General features: G+C 51.4%; 2 protein-coding genes across 3 annotated transcripts in view; one reads left to right on the top strand and one right to left on the bottom strand.

The window, feature by feature from the left end:
- The window catches only part of snx2 (sorting nexin 2), a 23,294-nt gene extending 14,308 nt beyond the window's left edge, over positions 1-8,986 (bottom strand). The window contains exons 1-8 of one of the 2 annotated variants that reach the window (XM_056602490.1): positions 8,773-8,986; positions 6,634-6,721; positions 4,356-4,498; positions 4,170-4,236; positions 2,875-2,918; positions 1,249-1,390; positions 733-811; positions 81-156 (exon numbers count right to left, since the gene is read on the bottom strand). In XM_056602490.1, the coding sequence (XP_056458465.1) occupies positions 81-156; positions 733-811; positions 1,249-1,390; positions 2,875-2,918; positions 4,170-4,236; positions 4,356-4,498; positions 6,634-6,721; positions 8,773-8,835 (702 nt within the window). In that variant the 5' untranslated portion in view covers positions 8,836-8,986. Of the gene's footprint in view, positions 1-80; positions 157-732; positions 812-1,248; positions 1,391-2,874; positions 2,919-4,169; positions 4,237-4,355; positions 4,499-6,633; positions 6,722-8,772 lie in introns of those variants that run through there. The other variant, XM_056602491.1, reaches the window with a different exon arrangement.
- Positions 8,969-13,150, top strand: rnf214 (ring finger protein 214). Its single transcript, XM_056602881.1, has 6 exons — positions 8,969-9,212; positions 9,633-9,817; positions 9,933-10,066; positions 10,797-11,025; positions 11,770-12,012; positions 12,317-13,150. Exons 2-6 carry the CDS (start codon positions 9,653-9,655, stop codon positions 13,103-13,105), a joined length of 1,560 nt encoding a protein of 519 aa, XP_056458856.1. The 5' UTR covers positions 8,969-9,212; positions 9,633-9,652; the 3' UTR covers positions 13,106-13,150.
- The last annotated feature ends 168 nt before the right edge of the window (positions 13,151-13,318 follow it).

Genomic DNA, 13,318 nt, shown 5'->3' with positions numbered 1-13,318 from the left:
GAAGAACATACTGTAGAGTATAGATAGAAGAACATACTGTAGAGTATAGATAGAAGAACATAGAAGCTATAACTGATCACCTCAGAACACTCCAGGAACGTCAGCAGATCAGGGTCTTTCAGCAGGACCGGGTGCTTGGCTGTCCGCATGAGATACCTGAGGAACACCTGGAGTCAGGACGGGGTGTGTGTGTGTGTGTGTGTGTGTGTGTGTGTGTCTGAGACAGCATCAGTGTAGAGTTCTGAGCGTTGAGCTCGATCAGCTGATGGGCTCAGGAGACTGGCTGACCTTCCTGTCAATCAAAACCTGACAGGAAAGGCCAGCATAATGGAAGTCTCTCTCTCTCTCTCTCTCTCTCTCTCTCTCTCTCTCTCTCTCTCTCTCTCTCTCTCTCTCTCTCTCTCTCTCTCTCTCTCTCTCTCTCTCTCTCTCTCTCTCTCTCTCTCTCTCTCTCTCTCTCTCTCTCTCTCTCTCTCTCTCTCTCTCTCTCTCTCTCTCTCTCTCTCTCTCTCTCTCTCTCTCTCTCTCTCTCTCGATGATGGGAGAGCTAATGTTTGTGGTTTAACCTTTCAGCCTTCAGGGCTGAACATGGTTGAACTTTAGATTTACACACGCACACACAAAGTGGTAACAGTGTGTGTGTGTGTGTGTGTGTGTGTGTGTGTGTGTGTGTGTGTGTGTGTGTGTGTGTGTGTGTGTGTGTGTGTGTGTGTGTGTGTGTGTGTGTTTTACCTTTCTAGCGCTGCTCTTCTTTTTTCGACAAACTCGTTGGACGAAGAGTCATCCTTCCCCACCTTCACCTTCGTCATCCCTAAACACACATCACTAATTAGTTAACTAGTTAACTAGCAGTCCACCTGAACACAAATCACTAACTAGTTAACTAGATAACTGGCAGTCATACCTAAACACACATTACTAACTAGATAACTAAGTAGTTAACTAGTTAATTAGTTAACCAACAGTCACACCTGAACAAACATCACTAACTCGATTACAAACTAGTTAGCTAGATAACTAGCAGTCATACCTGAACAATCATCACCAACTGGATAACTCAGTTAACTAGTTAATTAGTTAACCAATAGTAACACCTGAACACACATCCCTAACTAGATAACTAACTAAGTAGATAACTAACTACTTAACTAGACAACTAGCAGTCACATCTGAACACATCTGAGATGACTACCAGTCCTACCTGAACACATCACTAACCAACAGCTCCACTAGGTTAGGGGTTCTTACCCACGATGCTCTTCTCGGGGGCCGGGGGCACCAGGTAGCCCACATGGAGGTACCTGGTGGCCAGCTTCCCGTGGAGACCCAGGAAGTCACTGAAGCGCCGGCGGACGGTGGCCTGGGGGCTCTTGAAGAGGGACATGGACGTCTGGGGGTTAAACAGTCACAACATTAAAGAGGGTTCTTGAAGAGGTACGTGGACGTCTGGGGGTTAAACAGTCACAACATTAAAGAGGGTTCTTGAAGAGGGACGTGGACGTCTGGGGGTTAAACAGTCACAACATTAAAGAGGGTTCTTGAAGAGGGACATGGACGTCTGGGGGTTAAACAGTCAATCAGGTGATTTAAAGATCTTTTTATAACCTACAGCCCTGACTATGACCTACCTTCACTACAGCTTCCCCTTTCTGTTTTCTACTAAAGTCAATGACTTAATGACCTGTCTCTGTACTGTCTAACCCCTACCTGCTGCTTACTGACCTGTCTCTGTACTGTCTAACCCCTACCTGCTCCTTAATGACCTGTCTCTGTACTGTCTAACCCCTACCTGCTCCTTAATGACCTGTCTCTGTACTGTCTAACCCCTACCTGCTCCTTAATGACCTGTCTCTGTACTGTCTAACCCCTACCTGCTCCTTAATGACCTGTCTGTACTGTCTAACCCCTACCTGCTCCTTAATGACCTGTCTCTGTACTGTCTAACCCCTACCTGCTGCTTACTGACCTGTCTCTGTACTGTCTAACCCTACCTGCTCCTTAATGACCTGTCTCTGTACTGTCTAACCCCTACCTGCTCCTTAATGACCCGTCTCTGTACTGTCTAACCCCTACCTGCTCCTTAATGACCTGTCTCTGTACTGTCTAACCCCTACCTGCTCCTTAATGACCTGTCTCTGTACTGTCTAGCCCCTACCTGCTCCTTAATGACCTGTCTCTGTGCTGTCTAACCCCTACCTGCTCCTTAATGACCTGTCTCTGTACTGTCTAACCCTACCTGCTCCTTAATGACCTGTCTCTGTACTGTCTAACCCCTACCTGCTCCTTAATGACCCGTATCTGTACTGTCTAACCCCTACCTGCTCCTTAATGACCTGTCTCTGTACTGTCTAACCCCTACCTGCTCCTTAATGACCTGTCTCTGTACTGTCTAACCCCTACCTGCTCCTTAATGACCTGTCTCTGTACTGTCTAGCCCCTACCTGCTCCTTAATGACCTGTCTCTGTGCTGTCTAACCCCTAACTGCTCCTTAATGACCTGTCTCTGTACTGTCTAACCCCTACCTGCTCCTTAATGACCTGTCTCTGTACTGTCTAACCCCTACCTGCTCCTTTGTGACCTGTCTCTGTACTGTTTAACCCCTACCTGCTCCTTAGTGACCTGTCTCTGTACTGTCTAACCCCTACCTGCTCCTTAGTGACCTGTTTCTGTACTGTCTAACCCCTACCTGCTCCTTAATGACCTGTCTCTGTACTGTCTAACCCCTACCTGCTCCTTAGTGACCTGTCTCTGTACTGTCTAACCCCTACCTGCTCCTTAATGACCTGTCTCTGTACTGTCTAACCCCTAACTGCTCCTTAATGCCCCGTGTCTGAAACTTGATAAAAGTCGCTTGATGAAAGCGTCCAACATACCTGAGTGGTGACTTTGTAGGCCATGTAGGCGTTCATCCCCTCACCTGAAACACAGTGCAGGTTAACAAGGAGCCCAGTTTACAGGATGTTTTACAGTAGAGGTTAACAGTTCAGTGGTTGGTTTACAGTGCAGGTTAACAGTCCAGTGGTTGGTTTACAGTGCTGGTTAACAGTTCAGTGGTTGGTTTACAGTGCAGGTTAACAGTTCAGTGGTTGGTTTACAGTGCTGGTTAACCGTTCACTGGATGCTTTACAGTGCAGGTTAACAGTTCAGTGGTTGGTTTACAGTGCAGGTTAACAGTCCAGTGGTTGGTTTACAGTGCAGGTTAACAGTTCAGTGGTTGGTTTACAGTGCAGGTTAACAGTTCAGTGGGTGGTTTACAGTAGAGGTTAACAGTCCAGTGGTTGGTTTACAGTGCAGGTTAACAGTTCAGTGGTTGGTTTACAGTGCAGGTTAACAGTCCAGTGGTTGGTTTACAGTGCTGGTTAACAGTTCACTGGATGGTTTACAGTGCTGGTTAACAGTTCAGTGGTTGGTTTACAGTGCAGGTTAACAGTTCAGTGGTTGGTTTACAGTGCTGGTTAACAGTTCACTGGATGCTTTACAGTGCAGGTTAACAGTTCAGTGGTTGGTTTACAGTGCAGGTTAACAGTCCAGTGGTTGGTTTACAATGCAGGTTAACAGTTCAGTGGTTGGTTTACAGTGCAGGTTAACAGTTCAGTGGGTGGTTTACAGTAGAGGTTAACAGTCCAGTGGTTGGTTTACAGTGCAGGTTAACAGTTCAGTGGTTGGTTTACAGTGCTGGTTAACAGTTCACTGGATGGTTTACAGTGCAGGTTAACAGTCCAGTGGTTGGTTTACAGTGCTGGTTAACAGTTCACTGGATGGTTTACAGTGCTGGTTAACAGTTCAGTGGGTGGTTTACAGTGCAGGTTAACAGTTCAGTGGGTGGTTTACAGTGCTGGTTAACAGTTCAGTGGTTGGTTTAAAGTGCAGGTTAACAGTCCAGTGGTTGGTTTACAGTGCAGGTTAACAGTTCAGTGGTTGGTTTACAGTGCTGGTTAACAGTTCACTGGATGGTTTACAGTGCAGGTTAACAGTCCAGTGGGTGGTTTACAGTGCTGGTTAACAGTCCAGTGGGTGGTTCACAGTGCTGGTTAACAGTTCACTGGATGGTTTACAGTGCTGGTTAACAGTTCACTGGATGGTTTACAGTGCTGGTTAACAGTTCACTGGATGGTTTAGAGTGCAGGTTAATATCTGAAAGAGGATTTATGACATGTGTTGAACATACCAACTTTCTCAGGATCAGAGACCAGGATGCTGATATCAAACAGGTCTGGAGTGTCCTCTTCCTCCATCTGCACACATCATCATCATCATCATCATCATCATCATCATCATCATCATCATCATCCTTCAGTTAGTAGCGACCATGTCAACACAATCAGCAGTTCCTGCTGTCACTATCAGTGTGCACCTCGTCAAAGGAGCAGTGCGTGTAAAGGTGGTTGTGGGGGAGGTGGGGGCTGATGAGGGAGGCAGGGGGGGTGACGGGGGAGGGGCCGTCTGACAGTAGGACGTCCCGCTCTGGACTGTCCAATGAAACCTCCTCTGTAGCCTCTAGAGAGAGAGACAGGAGACAGACAGAGACAGACAGAGAGACATTAGGTTACAAGAGAGAGACAGAGACAGAGGGACAGAGACAGAGAGAGAGAACCAGAGGGACAGAGAGGGACAGAGAGAGATAGAGAGACAGAGACAGAGAGACATTAGGTTAAGAGAGAGAGACAGCGACAGAGGGACAGAGACAGAGAGAGAGAACCAGAGGGACAGAGGGAAAGAGAGACAGAGAGACATTAGGTTAAGAGAGAGAGACAGCGACAGAGGGACAGAGACAGAGAGAGAGAACCAGAGGGACAGAGAGACAGACAGAGAGACATTAGGTTACAAGAGAGAGACAGAGACAGAGGGACAGAGACAGAGAGAGAGAACCAGAGGGACAGAGAGACAGAGAGGGACAGAGAGAGAGAGAGAGACAGAGAGACAGACAGAGAGACATTAGGTTACAAGAGAGAGACAGAGACAGAGGGACAGAGGGACAGAGAGACAGACAGAGAGACATTAGGTTACAAGAGAGAGACAGAGACAGAGGGACAGAGACAGAGAGAGAGAACCAGAGGGACAGAGAGACAGAGAGGGACAGAGAGAGAGAGACAGAGAGACAGACAGAGAGACATTAGGTTACAAGAGAGAGACAGAGGGACAGAGACAGAGAGAGAGAACCAGAGGGACAGAGAGACAGAGAGGGACAGAGAGAGAGAGAGACAGAGACAGAGAACCAGAGGGACACAGAGACAGAGAGGGACAGAGAGAGAGAGAGAGAGAGAGACAGAGAGACAGACAGACAGACAGACAGAGACAGACAGAGAGACATTAGGTTACAAGAGAGAGACAGAGACAGAGAGACAGACAGACAGAGAGACATTAGGTTACAAGAGAGAGACAGAGACAGAGGGACAGAGGGACAGAGAGACAGAGAGACAGACAGAGAGGCAGTAGGTTACAAGAGAGAGACAGAGACAAAGGGACAGAGACAGAGAGAGAGAACCAGAGGGACAGAGAGACAGAGAGGGACAGAGAGAGAGAGAGACAGACAGAGACAGACAGAGAGACATTAGGTTACAAGAGAGAGACAGAGACAGAGGGACAGAGAGACAGAGAGACAGACAGAGAGACATTAGGTTACAAGAGAGAGACAGAGACAGAGGGACAGAGACAGAGAGAGAGAACCAGAGGGACAGAGAGACAGAGAGGGACAGAGAGAGAGAGAGAGACAGAGAGACAGACAGAGACAGACAGAGAGACATTAGGTTACAAGAGAGAGACAGAGACAGAGAGACAGACAGAGAGACATTAGGTTACAAGAGAGAGACAGAGGGACAGAGAGACAGAGAGACAGACAGAGAGACATTAGGTTACAAGAGAGAGACAGAGACAGAGGGACAGAGACAGAGAAAGAGAACCAGAGGGACAGAGAGACAGAGAGGGACAGAGAGAGAGAGAGAGACAGAGAGACAGACAGAGGCAGACAGAGAGACATTAGGTCACAAGAGAGAGACAGAGAGACAGACAGAGAGACATTAGGTTACAAGAGAGAGAGGGACAGAGGGACAGAGAGACAGAGAGAGAGAGACAGAGACAGACAGAGACAGAGGGACAGAGACAGAGAGAGAGAACCAGAGGGACAGAGAGACAGAGACAGAGAGAGAGAGACAGAGAAACAGACAGAGACAGACAGAGTGACATTAGGTTACAAGAGAGAGACAGAGACAGAGGGACAGAGACAGAGAGAGAGAACCAGAGGGACAGAGACAGAGAGAGAGAACCAGAGGGACAGAGAGACAGAGACAGAGAGAGACAGAGGGACAGAGAGAGAGAGACAGAGAGAGGGACAGAGAGAGAGAGAGAGAGAGACAGACAGAGACAGACAGAGAGACATTAGGTTACAAGAGAGAGACAGAGAGAGGGACAGAGGGACAGAGACAGAGAGACAGAGAGACAGAGAGAGAGACAGAGAGAGAGAGAGAGAGAGAGAGAGAGAGAGAGAGGGACAGAGAGAGAGAGAGAGAGAGAGAGAGAGAGAGAGAGAGAGAGAGAGAGAGAGAGAGAGAGAGAGAGAGAGAGAGAGAGAGAGAGAGAGAGAGAGAGAGAGGGACCGAGACAGAGAGAGAGAACCAGAGGGACAGAGAGAGAACCTGTAAAGAGGTCTTCTCCTTCTTCTTCTTCTTCTTCTTCTTCTTCTTCCAACAGAGAGTTCTGTCCGTTGGAGTTGAGCGGTTCTGCCTGACCCCCACACACAAACAAACAAACACACAAACACGTTTTAAAGAACTGTGATTGGTCGATGTTTGAGCCTGACCTTAAAGAGATACTTCACCGGTGGGAATATGAAGGTTTTATGAATTAAATAATTCAATGTATTATAAATGTGAAAAAAAAATTGAAATCGGTTCATCCTAGCCTGAAAAAAGGCAGAAAGAGTGTTTTCATGGTCTCTCTGGCTCAAAGTAAGAAAACCTCCAACTAACACAGTGCATTGCGCTCGATGCCCCGCCCACCTGTCGGTCTCCCGTCCCCCTCATTCCCCCTCAGTACGCGAGCTCCCGCCACCTTTCATTCATTATTGGTGGAAAAATTTGCCACCAAAAGTGTGCTGTAGTCCTCGGCCCTTCTAGAGGGACAAGAGGTTTCTCCCGAAATGACCTCAAACGCGTCATTTGACGTCATTTCGGGAGAAAATTAGATGAGAAAAAATGGGCCAAGGGGAGACTGGTTTAGACTGATATATATTTATATTACAATTCGATTTTATAATGATAGAACGCCGGTTCTAAATGGGTGAAGTATCCCTTTAATCATCATTAATTAATCGTTAACTCATCATTCAAATTGCTCTAAATATAACTAGTAACTAGCATAATACTTTATTTGTGTGTTTGTGTGTGGGTTGCTTAGCAACTTAGCAACTGCTGCTGCAGCTCTACCATTGCTTTCCGTTTATGGGAATTTACAGACTAAGAAAATACTAACCACAATACGTTTGCAACAATGACACCTCAACAACAGGGATTTACAACACAGGGTCTGCAAAGTTATTATAACAAACCAAATATATATAATAATGTATAACATAAATAATAATAGAAAATAATCAATTTGTAATGATTAAATATGATTAATATGAGGTGTATTGCAATAGTGATTACTATTCGGCCATCTATCAAAATGTTCAGCCAGAGAGTTCAGCCAGTAGGGAGCCCCCCACTTTCCACGCATGTTATTTGTACCTTTCCTGGCTGCAAGTAATGCGAGACCATATGGGGGTTCTGGTACATGTTCCATGTTCAATTGTAAACTTTTGTGTCAAAAAGAGAACAAATATTCGGTCTTACTATGTGTAGCGGACCATTATAAATGTGCAGATGAGTTGATTTTACTTGGAGAAAGAACTCTGCAATATCAGGAAATATCATATCTTTACTTTGTTTAGGGCATTGAGTAAAATAACGTAACCACTACTGGGTCAAAGGCCCAGCCCAGGCCTCACTAGTGGAGTGCAGAGCTACAGTAGAGGTAGCCCAGGCATAACTAGTGGAGCGCAGAGCTACAATAGAGGTAGCCCAGGCCTAACTAGTGGAGCGCAGAGCTACAATAGAGCTCTCAGACTAGGTCGACCTGGCCTAACTAGGGGAGCGCAGAGCTACAGTAGAGGTAGACTAGGTAGACCAGGCATCACTAGTAGAGAGCATCAAGACAGTAGAGGTAACCCAAGCCTAACAAGTGGAGCGCAGAGCTACAGTAGCGGTAGTCCAGGCCTCACTAGTGGAGAGCAGAGCTACAGTAGAGGTAGACACACACAACAGGTCTAACCAGGAGCCCACCAGTAAACAACTGGCCATAGCTCCACGTCTGCCCTCCTGTGTCTCAGACGTGGAGGAACACTTCATTGTATACGATAATAAATAACATTGAGAATTAAATGTGGATGTGACCGGATATACTGAAGGCATTTCCCATAATACAAGAACAAATATATACATTTATAATACAGATAAAGTACCAGCCACCATGGTGTAAACAAACACCGTCACCTGTCCTGCTCCACCTGTCCCCGCTCCACCTGAGTCACCTGACGCAACCGACCCGGAAATCTGCTACCAAAGCTGCGTGTTGATGCGCAACCTGAGCCTCCCTCACACTCACACAGACTCACTGCTTCATTCACCTGACATCTGATCCTATCGTCCTAATCATGAAGATATGAGCCCAGCAGTAGAGAGCATCCTGCTGGATAAGGACATCCTAGTGACGTACGGACTCCCGGACCGACTCACCTCCGGTGAGAACTCCTCTCCGCGGCCGGGCTCAGGCTCCCGGTAGTCGGTCTGCTCCGCCATGGTCCTTAATACCGATGACACACTCACACAGAAGGTGGAGGAGACTCAAGAGGATGTGTTCCCCACTGCTGTCATGTGACAGCGCAGAGAGGAGAAGGAGGAGGAGGAGGAGGAGGAGGAGAGCATCGGAGGGGGTGGGACCGGCGGAATCAGAGATCAGTTCCGGGTTGAACACCCTCCTCTTCCTGTGTTGTGGTGCCTCAGCCTCCAGTCCGGGTAGGGTCTATATGTATATATATATATTTATATATATGATACATAAAGAGTCTGGAGAGCTGAACGACAGGAACCGTAGTGACTTCACACAGCGGACACCAGGAAGAACCGGGACACGTTGACGGAACACACAGCTAGACAGACACGGCGAGACGGACACGGTGAGACAGACACAGCGAGACAGACACAGTGAGAGACACAGCGAGAGACACAGCGATACAGACACGATGAGACAGACGCACTGAGACAGGGTCGGTGAGACGGACAGGGTGAGACGGGCTTCTTGATAAAGTTAACCTTTACACAATATGCTATAGTACTCCAGTGGTACTGGTAGTTAACTCTATCCAATACTCCACCAGTCTTGTCTTTTCTACTTCTATTATAAAGTCAACATTGAGATGCTTTCTGTTCTACATAATGGCTCCATGAAACGAAACTAAGAACGCTTTTTTATTACACACGCCCTGGGCTGTGGGGGTCCTGACGTCATCTGGTTGTTATTGTCTGGTCTTCAGCTGAGCGCGGTCGATCACTTCTTAGGACAGTGGGCATCATTGTAAACGGCGGTCTGGTTCCAGGGGCGGAGCGCGGGGTGGCCATGACGGATGTGGAGCAGTGTGCGGCGGCCATGTTGGACGGCGGCCGGGAGTGGTTGGCGGAGGAGACGGACCTGGTGAGCCGACACAGAGTGGAGGAGGAGGGACGGGTGCAGCAGCAGCAGCTGCTGCAGGCGGAGCACAAGAGGACTGTTCGACAACACCAGGTACACACACACACACACACACACACACACACACACACACACACACACACACACACACACACACACACACACACACACTTAACGTGTGTGTGTGTGTGTGTGTGTGTGTGTGTAGCTCCTTCTTGAGAAGCTGGACTCTCTGAGGGTCAAGCTGCAGCTCAACGACTCCAAGGTGTCCAGGAAGAACTTCCTGCTCAGGAAACAGGAAATGACATCACAGAAGAACCGTGCACAGGAAGAGAACAACAGGTGAGAACAGACGCCTAGCTCTATATTGTTCTATACTGGTTCCTACATGGTGCACTATACTGGTTCTGTACTGGTTCCTATATAGTGCACTATACTGGTTCTGTACTGGTTCCTACATGGTGCACTATACTGGTTCTGTACTGGTTCCTACATAGTGTACTATACTGGTCCTGTACTGATCCTGTACTGGTTCCTACATGGTTCTGTACTGGTCCTGTATTGGTTCCTACATGGTGCACTGTACTGGTCCTGTACTGGTTCCTACATGGTGCACTGTACTGGTCCTGTACTGGTTCCTACATGGTGCACTGTACTGGTCCTGTACTGGTCCTGTACTGGTCCTGTACTGGTCCTGTACTGGTTCCTACATGGTGCACTGTACTGGTCCTGTACTGGTCCTGTACTGGTCCTGTACTGGTCCTGTACTGGTTCCTACATGGTGCTCTGTACTGGTTCTGTACTGGTCCTGTACTGGTTCTGTACTGGTTCCTACATGGTGCACTGTACTGGTCCTGTACTGGTCCTGTACTGGTCCTGTACTGGTTCCTACATGGTGCACTGTACTGGTCCTGTACTGGTCCTGTACTGGTCCTGTACTGGTTCCTACGTGGTGCTCTGTACTGGTTCTGTACTGGTCCTGTACTGGTTCTGTACTGGTTCCTACATGGTGCACTGTACTGGTCCTGTACTGGTCCTGTACTGGTCCTGTACTGGTGGTCTCTCGCTGCAGGCTGCAGACGGAGCTGGAGGAGGTGGAGCAGCGTCTGAGCCCGCTGCAGGCGGAGCAGGAGGTGGAGCAGCGGCTGTGGGAGGCGGAGCTGTCCCAGCTGACGGAGGAGATGGAGCGGGTGCAGGCGGCGTCCCGGGAGGTGGAGCAGCGCGCGCTGGAGGACGGGGTGGTGTTGGTGGAGAGGCAGAGAGAGGCCACCATGGCCTCCATGGAGTTCTGGCTCAGGGAGGTGGGTAGACCCTAGACCAGGACCCCCTAGACCAGGACCCCCTAGACCCTCTAGACCAGGACCCCCTAGACCAGGACCCCCTAGACCCCCTAGACCAGGAACCCCTAGACCAGACCCCCTAGACCAGGACCCCCGAGACCTAGTCCCCCTAGACCCGGACCCCCTAGACCAGAACCCCCTAGACCAGGACCCCCTAGACCAGGACCTCCTAGACCAGGACCCCCCAGACCAGGACCCCCTAGGCCCGGACCCCCTAGACCAGGACCCTCTAGACCCTCTAGACCCCCCAGACCCTCTAGACCCCCTAGACCAGGACCCACTAGACCAGGACCCCCTAGACCCTCTAGACCCCCCAGACCCTCTAGACCCCCCCAGACCCTCTAGACCCCCTAGACCAGGACCCCCTAGACCAGGACCCCCTAGACCCTCTAGACCCCCTAGACCCGGACCCCCTAGACGCCCTAGACCTAGACCCCCTAGACCCTCTAGACCCCCTAGACTACCTAGACCAGGACCCCCTAGACCAGAACCCCCTAGACCAGGACCCCCTAGACCAGAACCCCCTAGACCCCCTAGACCAGGACCCCCTAGCCCGGCGGATGCAGGACTGATGCTGCTCCTGATACAAGTGGAGCTCAGCTCCTCCAGCTCAGAGCCTGCTCTCCCTCTGGTCCTCTCCAGCTCAGAGCCTGCTCTCCCTCTGGTCCTCAGCTCAGAGCCTGCTCTCCCTCTGGTCCTCTCCAGGTGGGCCAGTACCTGCAGGCCCTTCAGTTGGACCCCAGTCCGTCCCGCCTACAGGAGCGGCTGCACTGGGAGCGGCAGGAGGCGTCTGTCCGGAGGAGGCGGGACCAGCTGCCGGTCCACTTCCAGGGGCTGCTTCAGCAGCTGGGAGAGGGGGGGGCCCTGGAGGCCCCCCCTGGGGCGGAGGCCCTGCCGGCGTTGGACCTCCCGGCGTTGGACCTCCCGCCCCTGCCCAAGGTCCCCACGGTGAGGGGGGGTCTGGGGGGGTCTGGGGGATGCTTTATCACATCAATAGAAAAGATGGACATTTCAATGTGCCATTCTTCTGGCACACTGCCTGCTCGTAGAGATCAACCGATCCTCAGGTTACGCTACACAACAGGAGCTAGCAAAACCAAAGTAGATGTCGCTAGCAGCTAGCTACTCGACATTAGCTGTCGCTGGCAGCTTGCTACATCTGAGTTGTTAGCTCCACAGCAGAAGTGGCATAGCTACTAACTTAGCCCATGTTGCTGTTCCTCTTTAAGACTCCTCCCCTCTTTTCTGATAGGCGGAGCTGATCATCAGTCAGATCCTGCTGTCTCTGGAGCAGGCCGCCTTCCTCCCACCTCCTGCTCACCCCCTGGCCCCGCCCAGAAGCCCGCCCCCTCCTCGCATCACCCCGCCCACCGGCCACCAAACCCCGCCCCCTCCTCGCATCACCCAGCCCACCGGCCACCAAACCCCGCCCCCTTCTCGCATCATCCCGCACAGCGGCCACCAAACCCCGCCCCCTCCTCGCATCACCCCGCACACCGGCCACCAAACCCCGCCCCCTTCTCGCATCACCCCGCACACCGGCCACCAAACCCCGCCCCCTTCTCGCATCACACCGCCCACCGGTCACCAAACCCCGCCCCCTTCTCGCATCACCCCGGTCACCGGCCACCAAACCCCGCCCCCTTCTCGCATTACTCCGCCCACCGGCCACCAAACCCCGCCCCCGCACTCCGGTCCGGTCGGTAAACTGGATCTACTGCTGGACCACCTGGCTGCCAAGTTCCCACAATGCAGCAGGGCCCATCTGATGGTCGCTCTGCAGCACATCAAGTGCGAGCGGGGGACCATGGCCGGCCTGTCGCGGGACGAGCTGACGGAGCAGGTGGGCCTGAAGCTGGCCCCTGCCCCCAGGCCCGCCCCCAGGCCCGCCGCCCGCAGCTTCTGCCTGATGTGCCAGCACCCCGTGGAGCCGGCGGCGCGCCAGCCGCTGGCCTGCGCCCACTGCGTCCACCGCCAGTGCATCAGTGTCTGGCTAAGCTCCAGCGGCAACAACAGCTGCCCCTTCTGCCCCGCCCACTGAGGGCTGCCCCGCCCACTGAGGGCTGCCCCTGCTGCCCCGCCCACTGAGGGCTGCCCCTTCTGCCCCGCCCACTGAGGGCTGCCCTGCTGCCCCGCCCACTGAATTCTGCCCCGCCCACTGAGGGCTGCCCCTGCTGCCCCGCCCACTGAGGGCTGCCCCTGCTGCCCCGCCCACTGAGTTCTGCCCCGCCCACTGAGGGCTGCCCCTTCTGCC

The sequence above is a fragment of the Gadus chalcogrammus genome, chromosome 11 (assembly GCF_026213295.1).
Source record: "Gadus chalcogrammus isolate NIFS_2021 chromosome 11, NIFS_Gcha_1.0, whole genome shotgun sequence".
Classification (NCBI taxonomy): Eukaryota; Metazoa; Chordata; class Actinopteri; order Gadiformes; family Gadidae; genus Gadus; species Gadus chalcogrammus.
Note: the sequence above shows the minus strand (reverse complement) of the source record. Positions and strands in the feature narration are given on the sequence as shown.

Bases quoted from the DNA above. Each gene is read 5' to 3' on its own strand.
- rnf214 (XM_056602881.1), top strand. From the start codon at position 9,653: ATGACGGATGTGGAGCAGTGTGCGGCGGCCATGTTGGACGGCGGCCGG. The intron at 10,067-10,796 runs GTGAGAACAGAC...CTCTCGCTGCAG, and splicing joins GCACAGGAAGAGAACAACAG to GCTGCAGACGGAGCTGGAGG. The intron at 11,026-11,769 runs GTGGGTAGACCC...GGTCCTCTCCAG, and splicing joins TGGAGTTCTGGCTCAGGGAG to GTGGGCCAGTACCTGCAGGC.